The sequence below is a fragment of the Candoia aspera genome, chromosome 1, assembly GCF_035149785.1.
Source record: "Candoia aspera isolate rCanAsp1 chromosome 1, rCanAsp1.hap2, whole genome shotgun sequence".
NCBI lineage: Eukaryota > Metazoa > Chordata > Lepidosauria > Squamata > Boidae > Candoia > Candoia aspera.
In genome coordinates, this window is record NC_086153.1 from 136,223,903 (window position 1) to 136,247,887 (window position 23,985).

At 38.6% G+C, this 23,985-nt stretch overlaps 1 protein-coding gene across 2 annotated transcripts in view; it reads right to left on the reverse strand.

Moving 5' to 3' along the window:
• Positions 1-505: 505 nt before the first annotated feature.
• EIPR1 (EARP complex and GARP complex interacting protein 1) overlaps positions 506-23,985 on the reverse strand; it is a 75,962-nt gene continuing 52,482 nt past the window's right edge. For both annotated transcript variants that reach the window (XM_063314053.1, XM_063314060.1), the window contains 4 exons: positions 19,421-19,557; positions 15,632-15,799; positions 12,435-12,602; positions 506-773 (listed from right to left, as the gene is read on the reverse strand). In XM_063314053.1, coding sequence (XP_063170123.1) covers positions 599-773; positions 12,435-12,602; positions 15,632-15,799; positions 19,421-19,557 — 648 coding nt within the window. In that variant the 3' untranslated portion in view covers positions 506-598. The remainder of the gene's footprint in view (positions 774-12,434; positions 12,603-15,631; positions 15,800-19,420; positions 19,558-23,985) is intronic.

Sequence of the window (23,985 nt, forward strand, 5' to 3'; positions counted from 1 at the left end):
TCCTCCTCCCTGCTGCAGTCATCTCTAGTTAACTTTCACCCCACCAGGCTCTCCAGAGGATGGAGGGAATCTACAGAACCATGTGAACTACTGCATGCTCTTGGAAGAGCCATGGAGCAAGGAAATTGCTAAACTAGGGAACCTCACCCACGGGCACAAAACCCTTCCTCAGCTTCAGGCAGTTAACTCCCTCGATTCCAACATGTTTGATGGATCCTCTCAGTCCTCTGGAGAATTTTGGGAGGGTGGAGGAGTAAGAGAGTCAGGAAGAGGAGAGGCAGGGAAAGCTACGTTCTTCCATCTGCTTGAGCAACATCAGACTTCACCCTAAAACTGAACTCGTTCATATAGTACCATACGTATCATTCACTAATAATATCCTTACACATTTGTAGAGGTAATTTGTGTGACACCCTTGCTGTTTAACAAAAAGAAGCTTTTTCTTTTTTGCAATTTTCATGGTAGATTTTTAATTTCCAAATATTTACATCAGAAAGAAAAGGGCTTATATTCCATCCATGGTATTTATTTGAGGATTGGAGTATTTCCAATTATTAACCAATATTGAGATAATGAAGCTCAAAAAATGCAAATAGATTTATAACAGTATGTGGTATTTCAGAGCTCTAGGGACCCTGTTAATAACAAGCCGTCCATCATAACTTAATGAGGCAAATAGCCACGGGTCGGCGGAGGACCATTCCACAGCATAGACGCTGTCTTCATGCTCTTCGTAGGTAGCTATTATACTATCCTGAAGTGGCTCTTTAATCCTAAAATTCAAAAGAGAAAAAAGGGCAGGGAAGAGAAAAGCAAATGATTGAAGTAATTCTGATTTATGAAGTGCTGAAAAATGTCACGTTCCTTCTCAAATGTGCTGTTAAAATGGGATGGACTCTGGAGGGGAAAAATTACCAGAAGGAATGAGACACAAACAAGCAACTGAAGGATTTTAAAATGGACTAGTGTCCCTGTCTCCCCTATATCCTTTAATCATGTTTAACAGCAAAAACTGCATTAGTGAAGATTTGGGGAGAAGATCCATTCACAAGCTTTCTCCAATCCAGCCTGTGGGTTAGAGGAAGTTATGCATTAAAATAGTTGTTCAGCCTACTTGAAGAGCATATTGCAAACTGAAGTTCATAGGTACACTCCTTGAGCACTAAGTTTCACAGTAGTTTCAGATGCTTAGCACTGAGAACTATCAGTAAAATGATCTGAACATACAGTAGTAGCCATGCTGCAGATAAAAAGTGGAGCATGAATGTAAGTATGAGAAAGGAGTAATGGTTTGTTTTTCTTTTCCTGAAGGCTACATCTACTTTGTTTTCCCCGTACTTTTTTCCCCCAAATTTCCTTTTAAAACTGACAAATGTGGCTTGTAGGAAAATTGGCCATGTCCCCAACACAGCCTCACTGACTTCAGGATAATATTTATTATCCTGAAGCTCTCAGATGTTCTCTTAATAAGCAAGGGGACAATGTATAATGCGTGTCATTGTCAGAGGACACTGATACCTTTTACCTAGGTTAAGCAAACAAGGGTTTAAACAAGCATGGACTGTTTATTAATTACAACCTTTTCTTCATGCCAGATTTTGCATGGAGGAGTGTGTTCTAATGTTCTGTCTAACTATTCAGTTTAAGCCATGGGAGTTGTGCATGCTTTAAAGGGTGATAAGAGAAACCACTCTGGTACATTTTTTTCTCCCTTTTGGTATTTTTAATTGTCTTAAGTTATTCCGTCTTCTACTGAATTTCCCTTTGGGGATCAAAGTAAACTGGTAACATACAGAATAGTTGCTGCCCACTTGCTTCTGAAAAACATGGACTGTACAAAGTTGTATTTCAGGAAGATACAGAGTACTTTTCTGCAAAATGCTGACCAAGCTTCAGAGCCTCAGTGACAGAGTTTCCCTTTTTGATTTGCAAAGTTAATTCTAACTCCTGCTAATACTACTATTTCTGTTATTACCAGTAGTACTAGTCCAAACTGTTAAGGAAACATTTACTTGCGGTGGCTTTCATTCATCTTACTTCAAAATCCTCTTTATAAGTAACATGCATTATTCAGCAGGGTTACTATTACACTTTATCTGCTTAGGTGTGCGATTATACGTTTAGATATCAAGTACAGGAGATAAGGATAATTTACAGGGTAGACAGAAGTATCTTCAGGCAAAAAAAAAAAGTGTGTTCATACCTGCACATACAAGACATCTCCCCCAATGTAATAAGCAGCATTTTTATTCATAATTTAATGTGTTGTCTTCCTTGAGAATTTTCAGTAATAGAAAGGATAGAAAAAAAGTTAAAGAGTTATCTTGCAGATAATTTCCTGAATGGGTGGAATACTGCATGATCAAACCTACGTAATTTAAGACCTATGAGAGCCAGCTGGTTTATATTTATTTATTTATATCTCTTGTGTGGACGATGTGCAGTACTTGCTACACAAAGCAAATATTTGTAGCTCAGGATTGAACTGTGGAGTCCTTGGTGCTCTCTGAGCCTTGTTGTTTTCTTGCAGACGTTTCATTGCCAGACTAGGCAACATCTTCAGTGCGCTGCCAGAAGCTGGTGTCTGGCTATGCATCTCATTTGCAGCAGGTCATAATAGCAAAAGGGTGCTCTACTAAGTACTGAAGATGCTTGCCATGAAGGGGTTGAATAATTTTGAGACTGGAGAAGTCAATATAAGTTGCATTTTCAGTTGACTTTGGGGACACCACTTGAAGCATTGGTTGTGTTGAGCTAGTTCAATTGCTTTTGTTTGATTTGTTCATTGCAAACAGCTGAAAGTCTGTACATTTTGACAATCAACCTGATTTGCAATGGGGGTTGAATAATTTCGATTACATCTGTATTTAACTTAAAGCATCAGCCACAAAAATGTGAATTCTAACACATAACTTAAAGGTGAATGTGAAGCACCATTCCCTCTTGAAAACTGGTTGAGAACAGAATCCTCATGTTCCTGTGGTTTGTTTATAGGAATGAACTTCAGGGTCTCACAGCACCTCAATTCCACACAGTCATCACTGAAGACATTGTTTTCCCCAAACATGATTTTTATTATCACTAGAAATCGCCAAACTAACAACCCTCCAATTGCTCTCCTTAAAGTTAAACAAAAATAGACTGTTCCAGTCAAATGGTTAACAGTGTACAAAAGTTAATACTTGGATGCCAGCCTGAGGGACAAACAGAGCTGTGAAATGCACCCTGCAGATGCCCTGTCTCTGTAGCTGCAGGCAAAAAGTGACCAACATCAGCATTGTGGCAGCAAACAGTGGAATCTTTCCAACAAAGATTGTGGAACAAAAATGCGAACAGATAAACTTTTCTTAAAGCAAACTCATTATCATTTTTAGCCTTTTCTATGTTGAACAAAGAATGGGCTCTCACTAAGAAATCATAATAATCCACTCAAGCAGTAGAAAAAAAAGCATTACAAGCTTAATGTATTTTCATGAGAAGCTGCTACCTATGCAGGTACTTAATAAAACTCTGAACCAATTAAACTATATATAGATGGCAGATGCCAAATGGATCAATCCTTCCTATCTTTATTGAGCATCTTAATTCCATCATCCATCTCACTTAGAGAACCATAATCTATAAAGCATATTTTACATTTATCTTCCAAGAAGATTTCAAGAGCCTTGTTGGAGCAGACCAAGGGGAATATGAAGAGGTTGTTGGGCATCCAGTTCAATTCAACAGTTCAATCGAAATCGTTGATTTTGTGTGGTCCTTTGTGCTCTCTGAGCTTGGTTGTTTGCTGGCAATGACATGGTCTGCATAGGAACAAACACTGATATATACTTGACTTTAAAAATGTATTACTAATAATCCTTAAAAGTGCAATTTAAGATTTTGAACAAATCAGAGAAAAATTGAATTAATGGAAACCCTTCGTATGCTATTAATGGAAACCTTGCATAAGCTATTTACATATGCAGGGTTTCCGTTAATTCAAATGTAACGTCAATGTATGATTTATTATTGGGCTGGATGTTTAACAAAGCTACATAACTTAATATTTTAGTAGAAAAAATGTCCTTTCTCTGATTTGTTCAAAATCTTAAATGCACTGTAAGGATTATTAGTAATACATTTTCAAAGTCAAGTATATATCAGTGTTTGTTCCCATGCAGACCATGTCATTGCAAGCAGGGCTGCAACTAGGGTCTGTGTCACCCGGGACAAACTTGGATTCCGCACCCATTTTGGCACCCCCCCCAGCACTCATTTTGGTGCCCCCCCAGCATTCATTTTGGTGCCCCACCAGCGTGGTGCCCGGGGCACATGCCCCGGTTGCCTCCCCCTAGTTGCGGCCCTGATTGCAAGCAAACCACCAAGCTCAGAGAGCACCAAGGACTCCAACCCTGAGCAACATATATTCTCTTCAATTGTTGATTTTATCTGGAAAGACCATTCAATTAGGAGATTCAATCGAACTGTCTTCAAACTGAACCTTCATATCAAATTTCTACATAGCCTTACTATTTAAGCATTCTTGTTTCAGACAATGAACCACCAACACCCAGAATAGAAATCCAGGTGACCTACCATGAGATCCTAGAAGGTTATTCAGAAACTAGTGTCTCAAAACTGGGGGCCAGAGGGGAAGAGGAAGAAGAAATATCATATCTAACACACATTAGTAGCCAATACTGACATCATATCATCATGTTTCATATTAGACAATTCTCTCTTCTGTCAATTACACAAATGACTAATGGGGGGGTTGACCCCAAGATATATTATCATAAGGGGGGAAAAACTCTCTATCCTCTTTCTCCATATTGTGAGTAAAGATTTACATCTCCTATCACCACTCCTGCCTCATCATTCTCATATGGAGGATGCTCTCATCCCTTAATCAACTGCTTGGGCAACAATTAGCAGTTAAGCAGATAGGAAATAAGGCTACTGCACACATTCAGAAATTAGGACAAGGACATGGCAGTAAAATTCTTCCCTAGTACACACAGAGAATCACAATCTTTTATATAACAAATTTCCAGATAAATCCAAGTAATATTAAAAGACTTAGATTTAGTGGGCATAACAAAAATTTAGTGGGATCAAGAGGATTAATGAAACAAATTTGTCTCTGGAGACAAATGCTAGAGAAGGGAAAATAAGGGTGCTGTCATCTATCTAGCATATTTGTGTTTTGCCTTAATTCAAGTTTTAATTTTCTGAACAGCTCAAGGAAAGTGTTGATCCAGTTATGGAACAGCAGCAAAAACAGTATTAGGAATTCCAGTGCAATCACACCTGGAATAATATATGGAATTTTGGGAAATAGCACGGTAAAGAAGGTGCATGAAGGGGAAACCTTAGTGATAAAGGAATTTGTACAACTCCCTATCAATAAAAAATACAACATCAGAGAGTATATAGTCAAAGAAAAAAAGCAAGTAGGGAGGAATAGTGATAGAAATATGCTTTACATCCAAGATACCTTAGAAGATAGTCCTCACTTACAAGAACCCCTAGTACAAGAAGATGAAGTTAGATCAGCACTCCAGTCATTATCAAGTCAGAAGGCTACAGGAACTGATGGAATACCCACTGAAATATGGCAAGCAACAGAAGAAGAATCAGTCAAGGTTCTAACCAAGCTATGCCAGCGAATCTGGAGAATGACACATTCGCCAACCAATTGGAAGAAGTCAATCTGCATTCCAATACCAAAACCAGAAGACTTAACAGAGCGTGCAAACTATTGCACAATATCCTTAATTTCACATGCTAGCAAAATAATGCTTAGTCCAACACAGATTAGAGCCCAACATGGAAAAAGAGATGCCAGATGTTTAAGCTGGCTTTCGAAAAGGCAGAGGAACACAGGACATTATTGCTGATGCATGCTGGATAATTGAGAAAGTCAAAAAATACCAAAAAGAAGTCAGTATGTGCTTCATCGACTATAGAAAAGCCTTTGTTTGTATTGATCATATCAAGCTGTGGAAAGTGCTCAGAAAAAATGGGAATCTCAGAACATCTCATTGTCCTCACGAGAAACTTATATGCAGGTCAGGAAGCCACAGTACAGACAGAATATGGTGAAACAAGACTGGCTCCAGGTTGTCAAAGGAGTGTGACAAGGCTGCATACTCTCCCCTTATTTATTCAACCTTTATGCAGAATATATATCAAGGGAAGCTGGACTGGAAGATGAGTGTGGCTTTAAAATTGGAGGAAGAAACAGCTTCTGCCTTTTAGGATCAACCATCAACAGTAAAGGAACAAGCAGTCAAGAAATACACTGCAGACTAGCACTTGGTAGACCAGCCATGAAGGAAAAGATATTCAGATGCCATGATGTGTTTATACCTACAAAGATCAGAATTGTGCAAGCATTGGTATTCCCTGTGACACTCTATGGAAGCTAAAGTTGGACTTTAAAGAAGGCGGATAGGAAGACTATTGATGCCTTTGAACTTTGGTATTGGAGAAGACTCCTGAAAATACTGTGGACAGCCAAGAAAACAAACTGATGGATCATTGAACAAATCAATCCAGAGTTCTCACTTGAGGCAAAAATGATCAAATTATCCTACTTCGGACACATTATGCGAAGACCCAGCTCTCTGGAAAAGGCTCTAATGCTGGGAAAGGTGGAAGGAAAGAGAAGGGGATGACCAGCAGCAAGATGGATGGACTTAGTTATGGTGGCAATGAGTGCAACTTTGGGAGACTTGAAAGAACAGGTTAGGGATATAGTAGATCATCATGAAGAAAATCCATCTAAATGGTTGCTAGGAGTTGAAAACAACTTGATAGCACATAATCAATCACAACAAAATTTTGGAACAAAGAAAAGTACTTTTTCATAAATATCTTATTTATCTGATTCCCACTAGCCACTGAGAGAAAGATAATAAATTTGTTAGGGTTTTACTGCATGTTCATGGCTCCATAAAGTTTCTTCTAAATGGAATGAGTATAAGCATGCTGAATATTTTAAATATGGCCACACAACAGATTTGAAAAACAGTATTACAAGAATGATCATAATCTCTATCCTACCCAGTGAATGAATAGCTGCTGTTTTAGTTCCATTATATTCTTAGGTCCTCCTTGCTGACTGGTGATGCCAATTCAGATCTAATTAGTGGCTGGATCCACACAATGTGTGCAGCTCTTCTTTGTTTGGCTCTAGTTCACACAACACATAACCATAATTTTCAAACCAGGATGTCTGTGTTTTGGCATGCTAAACCAAAATCAAACATGTTACATCATGGCTTAGAACCATTTATATACTCAGCCAGTACATATGCAGTTTCCCCACCCCCTGCAATTTGCAATACTTATTTAGAATGAACCACACTGGCCATTTTCTTGGACATTCATCCAGGTTCTAGAGTTTGTTTTTAGCTTCTTATGGTTTACTTGGATTTTTACCAATTAAGTGCTCATGAGAGGTTGATAAGTGACCTATCTTGTAATCCTCTGTCAAGGAAGCCAATATGAATGACAAGTTCCATAGATCCAATGCCTGTGGTCCCAAACAAAACATGAAAGCCATAGCTAGTTCTCCTGTCTGAATGAGACAGAATCAAGCAGTACAGCACCAACATCATTAGCTATCAGAAGGTATCATCTCAGGTAATCATCCCATGTTCTTCTATAATTTCTCCCTTACTACCAAGTATAGCTTCAGCAAAGGATCATTACCTTGTCGTGGTGCTGGAGCTTGAGCACCTCAATGATGAGCTAAACCATGAAGGGCCACCCAAGACGGGAAGGTCATGACAGAGAGGTCAGACTAAATGCGATCCCTGGGGAAGGTAATGGCAACCCACCCCAGTATTCTTGCCGTGAAAACTAAATGGATCAGTACAACCAGAGATATGTCGGTATACCATCGGAAGATGAGACCCCCAGGTTGGAAGATGGTCAAAATGCTACTGGGGAGGAACAGAGGATGAGTTCAACTAGCCCCAGACGTGATGACGCAGCTAGCTCAAAGCTGAAAGGACGGCTAGCGGCCGACGGTGCTGGTGGTGAACGGCGAATCCGATGTTCTAAGGATCAACACACCACTGGAACCTGGAATGTAAGATCTATGAGCCAGGGCAAATTGGATGTGGTTATTGGTGAGATGTCAAGATTAAAGATAGACATTTTGGGCATCAGTGAACTGAAATGGACTGGAATGGGCCACTTCACATCAAATGACCACCAGATCTACTACTGTGAACAAGAAAACCACAGAAGAAATGGAGTAGCCTTCATAATTAATAGTAAAGTGGCTAAAGCAGTGCTTGGATACAATCCAGAAAATGATAGAATGATCTCAATTTGAATTCAGGGCAAGCCATCTAGCATCACAGTGATCCAAATATACGCCCCAACCACAGATGCTGAAGAAGCTGAAGTAGAGCAGTTCTATGAGGATCTGCAGCACCTACTGGACAACACACCTAAAAGAGATGTTATTTTTATCACGGGAGACTGGAATGCTAAAGTGGGCAGTCAGATTACACCTGGAATTACAGGTAAGCATGGCCTGGGAGAACAAAACGAAGCAGGACATAGGCTGATAGAATTTTGCCAAGACAACTCACTCCGCATAACAAACACTCTCTTCCAACAGCCTAAGAGACGGCTTTATACATGGACTTCACCAGATGGACAACACCAAAATCAGACTGACTACATCCTTTGCAGCCAAAGGTGGTGGACATCTATACAGTCGGTAAAAACAAGACCTGGAGCTGACTGTAGTTCAGATCACGAACTTCTTATTGCACAATTTAGAATCAGACTAAAGAGATTAGGGAAGACCCACAGATCAGCTAGATATGAGCTCACTAATATTCCTAAGGAATATGCAGTGGAGGTGAAGAATAGATTTAAGGGACTGGACTTAGTAGATAGGGTTCCGGAAGAACTATGGACAGAAGTTTGCAACATTGTTCAGGAGGCGGCAACAAAATATATGCCAAAGAAAGAGAAAACCAAGAAGGTAAAATGGCTGTCTGCTGAGACACTAGAAGTAGCCCAAGAAAGAAGGAAAGCAAAAGGCAACAGTGATGGGGGGAGATATGCCCAATTAAATGCAAAATTCCAGGGGTTGGCCAGAAGAGACAAGGAATTATTTTTAAACAAGCAATGCGTGGAAGTGGAAGAAGACAATAGAATAAGAAGGACAAGAGACCTCTTCCAGAAAATTAGAAACATTGGAGGTAAATTCCAGGCAAAAATGGGCATGATCAAAAACAAAGATGGCAAGGACCTAACAGAAGAAGAAGAGATCAAGAAAAGGTGGCAAGAATATACGGAAGACCTGTATAGGAAGGATAACAATATCGGGGATAGCTTTGACGGTGTGGTCAGTGAGCTAGAGCCAGACATCCTGAAGAGTGAGGTTGAGTGGGCCTTAAGAAGCATTGCTAATAACAAGGCAGCAGGAGACGATGGCATCCCAGCTGAACTGTTCAAATTCTTGCAAGATGATGCTGTCAAGGTAATGCATGCTATATGCCAGCAAATTTGGAAAACACAAGAATGGCTGTCAGATTGGAAAAAATCAACTTATATCCCCATACCAAAAAAGGGAAACACTAAAGAATGTTCAAACTATTGAACAGTGGCACTCATTTCACATGCCAGTAAGGTAATGCTCAAGATCCTGCAAGGTAGACTTCAGCAATTCATGGAGCGAGAATTGCCAGATGTACAAGCTGGGTTTAGAAAAGGCAGAGGAATTAGGGACCAAATTGCCAATATCCAATGGATAATGGAAAAAGCCAGAGAGTTTCAAAAAAACATCTATTTCTGTTTTATTGACTATTCTAAAGCCTTTGACTGTGTGGACCATAACAAATTGTGGCAAGTTCTTAGTGGTATGGGGATACCAAGTCATCTTGTCTGCCTCCTGAAGAATCTGTATAACGACCAAATAGCAACAGTAAGAACAGACCACGGAACAACGGACTGGTTTAAGATTGGGAAAGGAGTACGGCAGGGCTGTATACTCTCACCCTACCTATTCAACTTGTATGCAGAACACATCATGCGACATGCTGGGCTTGAGGAATCCAAGGCTGGAGTTCAAATCACTGCAGGAAACATTAACAATCTCAGATATGCAGATGATACCACTTTGATGGCTGAAAGCGAAGAGGAACTGAGGAGCCTTAGTAACATATGGCTGCGAGAGCTGGACCATAAGGAAGGCTGAGAGAAGGAAGATAGATGCTTTTGAACTGTGGTGTTGGAGGAAAATTCTGAGAGTGCCTTGGACTGCAGGAAGATTAAACCAGTCCATCCTCCAGGAAATAAAGCCAGACTGCTCACTTGCGGGAATGATATTAAAGGCAAAACTGAAATACTTCGGCCACATAATGAGAAGACAGGACACCCTGGAGAAGATGCTGATGCTAGGGAGAGTGGAGGGCAAAAGGAAGAGGGGCCGACCAAGGGCAAGGTGGATGGATGATATTCTAGAGGTGACGGACTCGTCCCTGGGGGAGCTGGGGGTGTTGACGACCGACAGGAAGCTCTGGCGTGGGCTGGTCCATGAAGTCACGAAGAGTCGGAAGCGACTAAACGAATAAACAACAACAACCAAGTATAGAAGGATAAAGCAACAACTATACAATATCTTTAACTAGAAGTGTAGAAGGCCACTGCCTGGAATTTATTTTGATCTTAAATTGCCATGTATTCAATGTTTAATCAAGTTATCTATCAACCTGTTTCGTTCTTTACATTGTTTCAATCTGGTTGCTTCTATCACCCACCCTTCAAACTTAGAATCATTACACAGCCCTGGATTATTCAGTGAGGTCTGCTAACTGAAGCCCTCTCGACCAGGACAACTGTAGACTATTTTGTTTAAGTGGGAAGTTAGGCTCCTGAAGTCATGTGCAGGTTGACTATGACCCAAGATTGACTATAGTGTGGTAAGTTATATATAAATGGAATGAATGAATGAATAAATTCATTCATTCATTCCATTTATTTTTATTTTTATCTATATTTATTAGTTATTTGTAATTGTATTTTATATAGAGTATTTTTATATATTGTAATTGGATGGTATATTTATTGTTTTACTGACTATATTGTTTTAAGTCCCTCTGGTGGGAGGAGATGGGCAGTGAGAAATTAGATTGATTGATTGAATGAATGAATAAATAAATAAATAAATAAATAAATTTCCTGTTGCTCCTCAACCCTCAGAAGAAGGTGACTAGAAGCTGGTTCTTTAAAGATCTTTGATTTTTTATTCTTACAAGGGCAAGACTGAGATTCACCTGGGTACCCATCCTCTGACTTAAAGGATGATCATATGGTTGGGTCTTCTGAACTGGTTGGCCCTAAATAAACACTGGGGAAGTTTCCTGAACTTTCACTATCAAAACCCTTTTCTGCAAGCTGAAAGGTTCTATGTTTGGGAATTGTGACACCCAGAGGTTCATCTAATATTATTGTGCTTGCTATTTTTCTCTGCCATATGATATTTAGAGCAATTTGAAATGAAATAAATTGTGCTTTCTGTTCCTGATACACATGTAGGTGCAGAAATGATATTTGAGGACTGATATCCAGTTCTCTCACTGGCAAATATGACTGACAAGAGTCCTGAAGGATATGATGTAAATGCATATAAAAAGAGAATTTTTATAGTCTTCAAGTTCATTATTTATCATATCATTTCTCAAATGTTATATTTAGACAACACAAGTGGAACTTATAATACGTAATTGCAGTGTGGAGTTTTCAGGTTTACAGCCTACCATATCTTTCAGGACATTTTATTCAAATGCCATTTTCCTTTGATTTTTCTGAGTTTAGGGAGGACAAAATGTATGAGGAAAACCAATAAGAAGTGGGCAGGTATAGTGTGGAGAACAGTACAGGGTGTAAATATTGTAGTAGATCCCAGTTATTTAAAAATACAGAAGAAATTAGAAATTTGATATGGGTAGAGGAATCTAGGAATGCTAAGTAAGTGACAGTTTTTCAAGCAACTCTTTGTTTAAAAGCTGTACAAATTTAAACGGTGTTGTTCTATGTTACAAAGTAACTACAGATTAGGGGGACAAGCAATAAGGGGACAAGCACTAGGAAATCATTCTGTGGGAAACAAAACCTTCCTCTCCCTGTGTAACATACGAACCCATCGAAGTTACAAGACTTCTTTTAAATTTCCACAAATTTTGGATCCAATTCCATGTAACCTTGTGGCCTCAATGTGTATGGTATAAACAGCAGTCATTAAAAATATGAGAAGTGCCAGTTCCACTGCCTTACAAGATATAATCGTTTCTAATACAATGAACTACAAGGTGTATATATAAATATCCTAAAATTAGTAGAGAAGATTCCCATTAACTAAGATATAATTAGAACTTAGACACATCTTTAGCCAGCTTATTAAAAGCAAGTAAGTTTCTTACTTGTCATCTTGTTGATGGTCTTCTTGATCACTAAGTTCATCATCATCTACCAAGTGCCCAAAAGGTTCAGAAGAAATTGATACCATGTTGGAAAGAATGACTCTGCTGTCACTGCTGCCAGTAAGTACTAACTGATCATGAGAATGATTGTAACGCACATTCCAAATCCTAAAAACAACAACAACAACAACACAGAGGATCAATTCCTAGAGGTACTATTGTATGTTGCAAATAAACATGGTGGAGACATCTCAAGCTATCAGTAACTCAGATCATCAGTAGATTGCTAAGAATTTATTATGAACAATGACCTATGACTGTAATAAAACTCCTTATTTGCTATGAGAAACAAGTTGCCTGGATTGATCAAATCTAGAAAGTATATAATGGGATAGATCCAGAATTCCTGTAAGTAGAATACCACACATACCACTAAAGAAGCTGAAGGAAATGTTCATTCAATGCTCCATCCTCTACAACTTCCTGTATTCCCTCCTCCTTGGAAAGAAGAAATCTGATCCAGATAGGTTGATGACCCCCTAGAACAATATAGGAGGTAGTGCTGAAATGCCTCTTTTCCATTCCCTCCAGTGGAAACCTCCATTGAATCTTGGTCCTTCCACTTGCAGAAAGGCAAGTCTAGATCCAGCCCAACAGGAAATGTCCCACTCTTTCACTAAGTCACTTCTATTTATGAAAGGAGAGTTTGCTCAAGGAACATAAAGTTGGATGCTCCCCAATGCAACTTAAAAGAATATAGGAATTTCCAGTAACTGGATGAAAGGTATAAATCCATGGTTTCTAAACTATGCAGTGCAGCACCTCAGGGCATCACAGTGAACTCACAGGGGGCCATGGGATATTTTAAATTTTCAAAAAAAATACAGTGATACTGGACAACTATCGGACACCACATGAGCTATATCACTGTATTTCCCTCAAAAATTTAAAATATTCCATGGATTTTCTGTGGTGTCCCAGGGAACTGCAGCACAGTTTGGGAACTATGGGGTGCTATAAAAAAATTACTGAGACACTAAGGGTACTGTGAATTGAGAAAGTTTGGGAACCTCTGGTATAGCTGGATCTTGAACAAGGAGAATACTACTGGTGTACCACAACATTGCTAATATTCAATATATGTAAGCTATCTTTTTTTTCTCCACTGTGCGGAAGACCGTGTTGCATGCTACCTGCTTATTCTGAATTCACTCAATTGCATATAAGATCCATTAAGTGAGGTTTCCTATTCCTCACTGGCAAGAGGGAAATAAAGTTTTCTAATGATATCTTCATCTCCCTGAACTCCACAATCCATTCTGGAGGATTGTGGGACTATGTAGAAAAGGATGGCAGGCTACAGGGATAAGAGAGAAGTGGCAAAAGTTAGGCTCCACCAAACCACCATTTTGTGAGAAGATGATCTTGCCAGAACCTAATCCCTTCAGTTTGTTTGATTTATATCCCATATTTTTCCAGAAGCTCAAAGCAGTTTACATAGGAACCTCTTTTCATTTTATGCTCAGAACTACTTCAGTTTGGTAAGTTGGGCTAAGAGCGACTGACCAAACTCACCCAATAAGTTTTCATGGATGAGGGTGGACTTGAACTGGATTTTTCCAGTCTTATTTTTCCAATGTCTTTATGTTCAGTTGTAATCTCCAAATGGAAAGTTAAAGCCCATGCATATACACTGTGGTATAACCTTCTGGAACACCAATGCAGTACCATAACTAGGTTTATTTCCAGGGGTTTCAGCTAATTTACAAGGCTATTTCTTTTACTCTGTCCTCCCTCTGAGCAATCTAACATAAAGTTTCATAAATAATTAGCTTTAGAGATTATGCTCCAAAAGAGGGTAAATATAATTTAAAACTAAAACGCTCATGTAAACTCTGGCTGTAGCATCCTCAACTTTCCCCGGAAGTCACCAATTTTATTCGAATACCTTAACCATTACACTACACTGGATGGTAGGATGTCTATTTATGAAAGAACTGTGTTGGATTCAACCTAATACACCCTACCAGGCTAGAAGAAGAGGGCACTCTTTTACTCTGGGCTAGACCGCATGTCACAAGACTACCATACTACCTTTCCTGAGAGCTTGAGTAAGCCCCAGGATTCTGCTACAAACTACTTTCCATTTGGGTTTCCAGAAATGTATTGTACATAATCAACAATGTTTGCTGTCAGGGTAAATTCTAAAGCTAGGGTTTTTTTTGGGGGGGCACCTCTAGCCACTAACCCTCAGAATCAATTTAAAGACAATTTATGATGATCTTCAAACCTGCAATCTCAGTGAAGGAAAGGAACACAACCAAGCAAGCAAATGACTTGTTTTACTGTATTTTCTAATACAACACAGCTGAGGCAGAAATAAACTGACTAAGTTCTCAAATGGAGCAGTGGTCTAGTTCCTTTCCATTTGAATTGGTAAGCAGTCTTGGTGTGGAACTGCCCAGACTTGAGCCTGCAAGTGGTTTAATACCTGGTCTTCTTGTTGTTCCCCTTAAAGCAGAAGTCTTAATATTTTTAAACCAAAATCCATCAAAATATTGTAAATCCAGTGTTTGCATGAACATATAAAGAACATGTAACATTTTCCTTGAAGTAAAGAAAAAAATTACTTTTATTTATTTGGATAATTCAAATTATCCCCAGGTCCTTACAGTGAACAGTAAAAGAGTCCATAAAAAGGGATTTAACATTATTGTGTTTTCAGGTTTAAATATTATGTCAATAATGTCTCCAGATGTTCTGCTGCTATAATAGATAAATAGTCTATTCAATAAGAAAAGATGTTAAGAAGTGCATCTTGTACTAAGTGACTTCAAGGTTCAGAATTGTTTTCCCACATATACTGTAGTGCTGCCATAAAGAATTGTGAAATATGAACATACTATCCCTTGGCAATACAAAAATCTTTCAATGTTAATCTTCCACAAAAAGAAATAATGAAGCTCTACTCTAAACACATATTAAAAGTACTTTTCAGCATACAAAATACAGTGTGGGCAATACATTCCTAGAAAACAAGCATTTTTTAGCTTTTAAGGTGTACAAGCTGCATAAAATATTTGTTGTGCTGAGAAAAAGATGAAGATCTTTAATCCAAGATGAACTTGTCTGGAAGTTTTTCAGAACAGGACAATGAAAACTGAATTTTAGGAAACTGACAAATAAGTTCACTTTACCAGTGAGAATGTTCTTCTAGGGTCTTCACTGGCTCATTGACGTTTCGGGTGTCCCAGAATTTCACCTTGCAGTCATCTCCACAACTAGCCAGATAATACTGCTTGTTGGGATTAAAATCTAGGTCCCGCACCAGCTGTCCATGAGCATTTTCTATACAATATATTTGGCTGTAGGAGAAATGAAAAAAGATTAATCAAGAACAAATACATCTATAATGAGAGCTAGGCAGAGCGCTAATAAAAAAGGGGGGCATGTTTGCACTGCAAATTTATCTGTGTCCATTTAAGGAATGATAACTTGCTGCATCTGTTCTGGTGGCAAGTCTTAGCATCTCTGCTTCACTTCTTTAAAACTACTGTCTGAACTGAATGTCTGGGAAGAGATAATTTATTATGAGCAAACGATATGGGACCTCCCATTATATGAATACAGAACTTCCAACACCTATACACACACCATCATATCCATCACTCTTCCCTGTATTGCAATAGGGCAGCAGATAGGGGGAAGTAACTGTTCATTAGATTCTTGTCTTTATCATATTGGCAGCATCACTGGGAACTTGTATCAATGCCAAAGTCCATCTTCTATGTAGGAGAACGGGGGACAAGGAACTAATGAGTAGTCAGAGATCACCATATGTGCATGTCACAGTGCACCACTGTAGATTTGAGGCAGGTGGGATGCTGGTTACAGATACCTCTTGCTGGCACTGACTCAAAGAGAACATGCTGTTTCATTCTCACTTGACTGCGAACTTGGTTCACTCTTTTGGCATCCACTGGCAGAAGCAACTGTCAGTTTAAAAATGAGTATCTTGAAGTAGCATGGAACCAGCAACACAAAAAACTACAGGGTCATAATTGTGTGGGGAGGGAAAATTATAAGCTGTGTTACTACAATAATTCAGTCTTGTGAAACATCAGCAAACAATATCAGCACCGGGAGCTGTTTAAAAAAAAGTTTTTTTAATCCGTTCAATCGTGTCCAATTCTCGGAGACTGCCTGGACAAGTCCCTGCAGTTTTCTTGGCAGAGTTTTTCAGAAGTGGTTTGCCACTGCCACCTTCCTAGGGCTGAGACAGTGGCTGGCCCAAGGTCACCCAGCTGGCTTGGTGCCTAAGGCGGGACTAGAACTCGCAGTCTCCCAGTTTCTAGTCTGATGCCTTAACCACTACACCAAACTGGCTCTCTAAAAAAATGCAATGTAAACATGTTTATTTATTTATTTTAAAGACTGACCTCAATCACCCTATCACTAAGAATTCTCTGGGCCAACAATGGCCTTGAGAAGAGCAGAGAAGGAATACAACAGCACTTTTCAAATACTTGAAAAGGTATCACACAGAAGAAGAGAAAATCTATTATCTTTAGTTCCAGGATGCAGGACATGGAATTATGGATTTAACCTGCCAGAAGGCTGATTTCCCTGAATGTTAGAGGAAAAACTTCCTAATAGTAAGAACAGTTCAACAATGGAAGTAGTTACTCAGAGAGGTGGTGGGCCCTTTTACACTAAGCAGAGGCTAGATGGCCGTCTGTCTTTAATTTGGATTCTTGCACTGAGAAGGAGTGGATTCCGCTGAGTTCTAATTTTATGATTTTAGGATTCTAAGAACATGCAAATCTAATCAAGCATACCACAATAAAATAAATTAATTTTTAAAACCCAAGCAATTAAAAACAGAAACCAATTAAAAGCAGTGGAGGCTAAAATATCACCAGAAGATAATCTAAAAATACACACACTACGTATTTGGATTGGAAAATTTGCCTACTCTAGCTTATTCTACAGTACATGAGTCTGTTCTTGAAGGCTGCCTAGCAACTTCAGCCAGGATGGAAATGCCCTGATAGTGTCATATAACACCAGCACCTCAGGAGCTGTACTGGAGGGCATTCCCTCCGTGGGCTTCCTTCCTCTGCAACAGCTGGCATCCCAAATCAAAAGCTGCTCCCACTTTGGCGGCCTTCCAGAAGCTTGTAAACAACTGGCTGTCCCAGGTGGCTTTTGGGACACTTGACTGCAATAGCACCCTGATGCCAGGAATATTATATTAATTCCAACTTTTAATCATAATTATATCTGATATTTCTTTTATTGTATATTATTTCTTATGTTATTCATGGTTTACTGATATTATTTAGGTTATTTAGGTCACTTTGACTGAAGCAGCTGATAGACAGACAGACAGACAGACAGAACTGGCTGCCAGTTTGTTTCCAAGTGTAATCCAAGGTGCTGGTAACAACCTTTAAGGTTCTACATGGCATAGGACCAAGATGTCTGCAAAACATGTCCCAAATAAAATTTGTCTGCTCAAGTTGTGCCAGTGAGGTATGGTGGGAAACACTGTCTGCCAGAGTATTCCTTCTTTGGAAACAGTTACCCCCAGAAATAAGATCAGCATTTTCATTTTTAAGATTTAGAAAGCTTGTTAAGATCTGGCTGCTTAAATCAGCATCCAGGAATTGAGGGGGCCAATTACTATTCAACCAAGACGGGGCAAATACGACAGAAAAGCCTGTTTCCAAGTAGCCTCAGCATGGGAGAACACCTCGGTCAGGCTCTAGGAAGATGATCTCACGGCACAAGCCCTCCTCAAGATATTGTGGCCCAAGCCATGAAGAGCTAAAAGAAAGTCTGGTCAATTGCTAAACAGGCTACCAACAAAGCCTGGGGTAAGAGGGATAATGCGCATGATAATAAGATGTCATGGACTGGCTAACAATTTGTTAATAATGGCCTACCATAGACATTACATTGCTATGTACTGTACGTTCTTATAGAAAATCAAAAGGGAGAGTGACTGAAAAACATGAAGCACTTTAAACATGTATTTTTAGCATTTCCTAATTGAATTGATGGGGGTGGGATTGCTATCAAGAAGCATAATTGGAAACAATGGAAATATAATCCTCCTCCCCATGAGCATGCAGGAGACATAAAACTGAATTTAAAGGCATCTCTCCCTTTAAGGCAGTGGAAGTTATTACAAGACATCCGTCTTCCAAGGCGAGTGATAAATTACTGTGTGCTAAGGGGATAAGCTGTATCTTAAAAAAGCTGGCACAGACTTCTGTTGTCATGGCAACAGATGTGCACAACATCACTCCTCTGCTTATCAAAATCACAACTTGACCAGGAAAGTAGTCCTATATTTCTTATATTGAAGTATTAGCTTTGCTAGCATTCAAAATTGTGATATGTTGCAACCCCAACACCGAATAAACGTGTACTAGCTGTTAACAAAATGGAAATGCCTGGTGTATTATCTTATACCATCAAAATCAAACAGGAACTGAAGGGTTTAAAAAAAAAAGAGGGGTGTTAAAAAAAAAAGGAAAAGCAGTAAAACTTTTTAAAAGGAAACAGGGCATCAGTCAAATAGCTTTCAAATCCAGATCCAACATGTAAGGCTGTGTTAGTCAGTTCTGAACTATATTACTGAGTTCAAATGACATTTTTTAAAAAATCACTTAGGGTAATCTATTTCATTTTATCTAATGGGAGATTTATGATTTACTTCAGCAAGAGAGGGAAGGTGTGTATCTCATTAGATGCAAAGACAAGGGGGAAATGTGACAGGTTAGTTATTAAAGCAATGGCAGGTGAAAATGTGACAGGTTAGTTATTACTGCTATGCCAGGCATGCAAGCTAGAACAGCTAATATGGTAACCATTTCTGCTGCCCATTTTTATCGAAGTAGGAGGAACTTGCCAGAAATGTAGCATAACTTGCTTTGTTGGCTTTTTGTTTTAAGGACACAAAGAATCATGCTTCTTACTTCATAGTTCGTATATCCCATCCCCGAATGGCAGTGTCGTTGGCTGTGGCAATCTGAGTACAATTGTGGTGAGGACTCCATTTTCCAGATGTAAACTTTAGCTGTCCTTTTCCTTCCAACGCAACTGAATTTGACAGCTGTGCACCAAAAACAATCCAAATGAGCATCTCCAATACACGATTAATCCGAGCAACAATAGTAACAGCAACTTAGAGGCAATAACAAGCAGAGCAGCTTGAACCTGAAAACACTGAGTTATTCTTACGTTGGATTATAATTCCATTCTATAATACAGTATATCACTAACTTCATGCATGTTGTGCATTATCCTGTTTGGCACAAGAATGTATGTGTATTCTGAAGGACTACCTTAGAAATACTGTTCTTTTTTTTTTTAAGTATCACAAGAGTAAGAAGGGAAAAAAGACCTGATAATTATGCTTTAAACAAAACAACTTCCAAACTTTGGTCATATTGCTTTAAAAAACAACAATTCAAATGTTGGATGTGGAGTAACCTATGCTCTCTCTCTCAATGGTGAACCTGTTTAGATTGCTGGAATGAGATTTGGGCTTCCATCACTGTGTAGAGAAGAAGGTAGCTGTCCCAAGACCTTTCAGTACTCCTCTATATTTTCTCTCTCCAAAGGGAGAGATTACACATGCCCAGTGCCTAGCTCAAACTGCTTCCTTTACAGAACATTTTTTTAAGTCAATGACAAGCCGGAATTATGAAATATAATTAGTTCATTTCATTCATTAGACAAAATGTTGCAGGTAGAAACAATTACCTTCAATGGAGCCAGATCCTGTGAGCTTGATTATTGGGCTACTTTTTGTCTAACGCTTCCCAGAACATGAACTGCCAGTATGCCTTTACAGAGTGTTGAGAATTTACCTGGGCTTTCTGCTTTCCAGGTAATCTGTTTGTATACCCACGCAAAAGTTGGTTTATATGTGATTTTGCAACATTTAAAGTGCTTGAGACATCCACAACCTATCTAAGTCACAGTGCCAATTACTGCCAAATTTGTTTCTTAATATTTAATAATATTCTCCATTCTTACTCTTTAAAGTATCATTCAGAATAGTGTGCATGCAGGTGTAGACACAATAAGTCCAAGGTCTATACAGCTTCACTCTCTTTGTTGAATTCAGAATTTCTTTCCATACGTGAAAGAAAGAGACAGAGGAACTTAAAGCAGGCACATTCACAGAAACACACAAAATCAAAAATTTAGGATCACGGGTAATGCATCCTTGTATCCAGGAACTATCACTGCTGATAGATAGGACTATCGTACCTGAACATAGGAAACATTGGTCAGGGAATGCAAGGTTCTGTTTGTAGCACTTTGGACCATGACTAATATTTTATCACTGCCTACCACAGAGTATTGGTGTACAATAGCTTATTTTTAAAACAAGATATTTTATATATATAAATATATATATAAATATAAATTTTAAGACAAGAAACAAAAACAAAACAAAAAGAGAGGTTCAGGGACAAGATGGCAATACAGAAATGCCCTTAAAGTGGAGTGTGGGAAAAACACTGCCTATTTGCTCAGCATCTGTAGATAGATTTGTCTGCAATACACAAGAGGGAGACAGGAATGAACAACTTTCCATTGACTGGGGCTGCACTTGCTATTTTTGGTGGGATAATGGCAGCAATGAATCTAGGAAATCATGGAAATAAGGGACCCTTAACATTTTTATAAGCGATGGAACACATGGATGATTCTTAATAATGAAATCCAAGTAGTTCATAAGCCACAAACCACAATTCCATCACAAATAATATTGTGGCACCTTAAGAAAAAAACATTTCCTAATCTCTTTCCTCAGCTATTCTATCTCCCCATCACCACCACCATGCAAATGTTCAATCCTACACTGGATTTCATATCCATAAAGAAGGAACACAGATGTAGCTCTCGTTTTATGGTTACACAAGAAGGAAAGATACTATCCAGCTTCTGCAAGACACAAGAATCTTTGATAGTGCAGAATGACCTGAGAAGTTGGACTGATACAATACTGCTCAGCAGATCCTAACACTTACACATGCAAGGAAGCAAAAATTCAACACTTATTTTGCGAATAAAACTACTGAGATAGTTAAAGTTTACATATTCAGGCTGGAATGCTTTAAAATGTATAAAGCACAGTGGCATTCCACTGAAACTCCCAAGTTTAGTGTTGGACTGAACACTGCTGGATATAATAAGGAATCTCTTCAAGGAAAGAGATCTGATTTTTCAGTGATTTCTTTTTCCTCTTCACTTTCACTGATTTCACTGGTCCCTGCTGCAGCAAAGTCCAGATTGTTATAAAGGTTCCTTAACATTCATGAAAGACTTGTAATGGGACACAATGGGAACACACCATTTGTTTTTATAGTAATTTTTATTAAGTTTCCAAAGAAGAAAAAAAACTACAGAAAAACAAAAAAACTACAAAGAAAGAAAAAAAAACTAAAAAGGTGTGGAAACACAAGAGAAAATTTTTTCAGATTTACAAAAAGATGTGGCTTCTGACTTTTAACAGCAAGGATATACAAACATTTTCATAATCAATCTCTTACTCTATATTAAACCAAACACCACATTATTTCTATAAGTCATTCCACTTTATGGAATGACTGACAGAACATTCCATAATGTTCTATATAATACGTAATAAAAAACACTAAGTACAGTTACTCCCCCCCCCTTATATTAAAATAAAGAAAAAAAAGTTCTTATAAACTTCCTAAGTATCTTTCTCCCCTCCAAAAGATAAAGCATATTTAATTATTCCCTTCCTACTACTATTCTATACATTTCTGTCTACTATAATAAGAATCACATTAAAAAGCACATAAGTTGTCTGCTATTATACCTAATAGTACAATTTTAATAATTCCAATCTTAATAAACCCCAAAAACAAAGACAGTTCAAAACAGTAATTCCGTATCTTTAAAAGTGAACAGCATCAATCAAATCCTTAAAGCAAACCAGATAAACATTCTTTAACCCAATACAACAGCTTTAATAATTTTAATCTTAATAAACCCAAAAGACAAAGCCAATTCAAAACACTAAATCCAAATCTTTAAAGGCAAATAGCATCAACCAAATCCTTAAAGCAAGCCAGCTGAACATTCTTCAATCCTTATCCCACTTCAGAATAAACCAAAGGAGTTACATATCCCCACAATGTGCCCAGAGCTTTCCTTCTGAAAGAATCAAACAGCCCAACTGCCCCCCTCAAAAATTCCAGGTTCTTTTCATGGCATTCCACCAGGAGATCGATTTTACTTATGGTTTGCAGATCACTCTCTCCCTTAGATTTCTCCAACTCCATTATCCAATCTTCATCCAGCATCTTGATAAAAATCCCAATCTCAGTCTTAAAAAAACCTTTCTATCGCTCTTAAATTCCTCAATTTCATCCACCACATCCCTAACCTGATGGCACATTTTAGATCTCATATTTTCCACAGCGTCCTGGATATCTTGCATAAAAGCTTGACAGAAGTCAGAAGAAATCTGTTTAAAATCCTGATGAAAGTCAGAAAGAATCTGTTCAAAATTCTCCATGTCTCACGCAGCAGATTATGGCACCCCCTAGGAGCTTAACCAATGAAAGTCAAAGATATGAGTTCCAAAGTGTGTTTACATAAAGTGAAAGTGAGATAACAGAAAGTTCTCAAGGGAAAGTAAAACAGAAAACTGAAGGTTCAAATCAGCCAGTTCAATGTGTAGGAAACTGCTAATATCTTCAAATTTAATACAAAAATAATAACAGGAAGACAATTGTTTACTCTCAATCTCTGGAATTTCCTTTGGAAGGAAAATGAAATCCAAAACTTAAAAGAATTTTTTTTAAAAAAGTAATCCCAAAAATAACGTTAAGCACCAAGAGAACCAGCTTTTCCTCGCTGTAGAAAGCCTCTCTTGGGGCACATATACTTAAAAAAAAAATTCAAATTGGTGATTTAGAAATGGGGTGGCTGGTCTTAGTATCCCTTTAAGGCTACATCGTGGCTTGGAAAATGATGACGTCCCTGCCTTCCAGCTGGCTCTTACCAGTCAAATGCAAAACACTGTTTGCGACCTTCTGGCTGCAAACAGCCATCTGGAGGACAGATGGGATGATTCCAGGTATTCTTCTTGATCCAGAGAACATTTCTGGGCTTCAGGAAAATCTGCCCGAGCCTGAAAAAAGTTACCATGTTGTCAGCTCCACCCCTGAACCAGCAGGCACAGCCGTTCAGTCTGCCGTTCCCACCAGAAGCCCGGGAACACAGCATTTGGAAAAGCTCACTGTGTGAGAGGATCTTGGTCATGGATGGTAGGATCCAAATCATTATTCCATCTCCTGCACATCAGTCGCTGTTTTGAATTTCCTTTAAAAATGTTTGTCTCTGTGTGAGTGAACAACACTTGGATGATACTTTATAATTGGAGATGGGAGGAGCACAACAGATACAGAGAGCATGATTACAGACTTTCCAACCCATCTTCACAATTAGCAAACCATCAATTATGCAAAACAGCCAAATGTATGGAAAT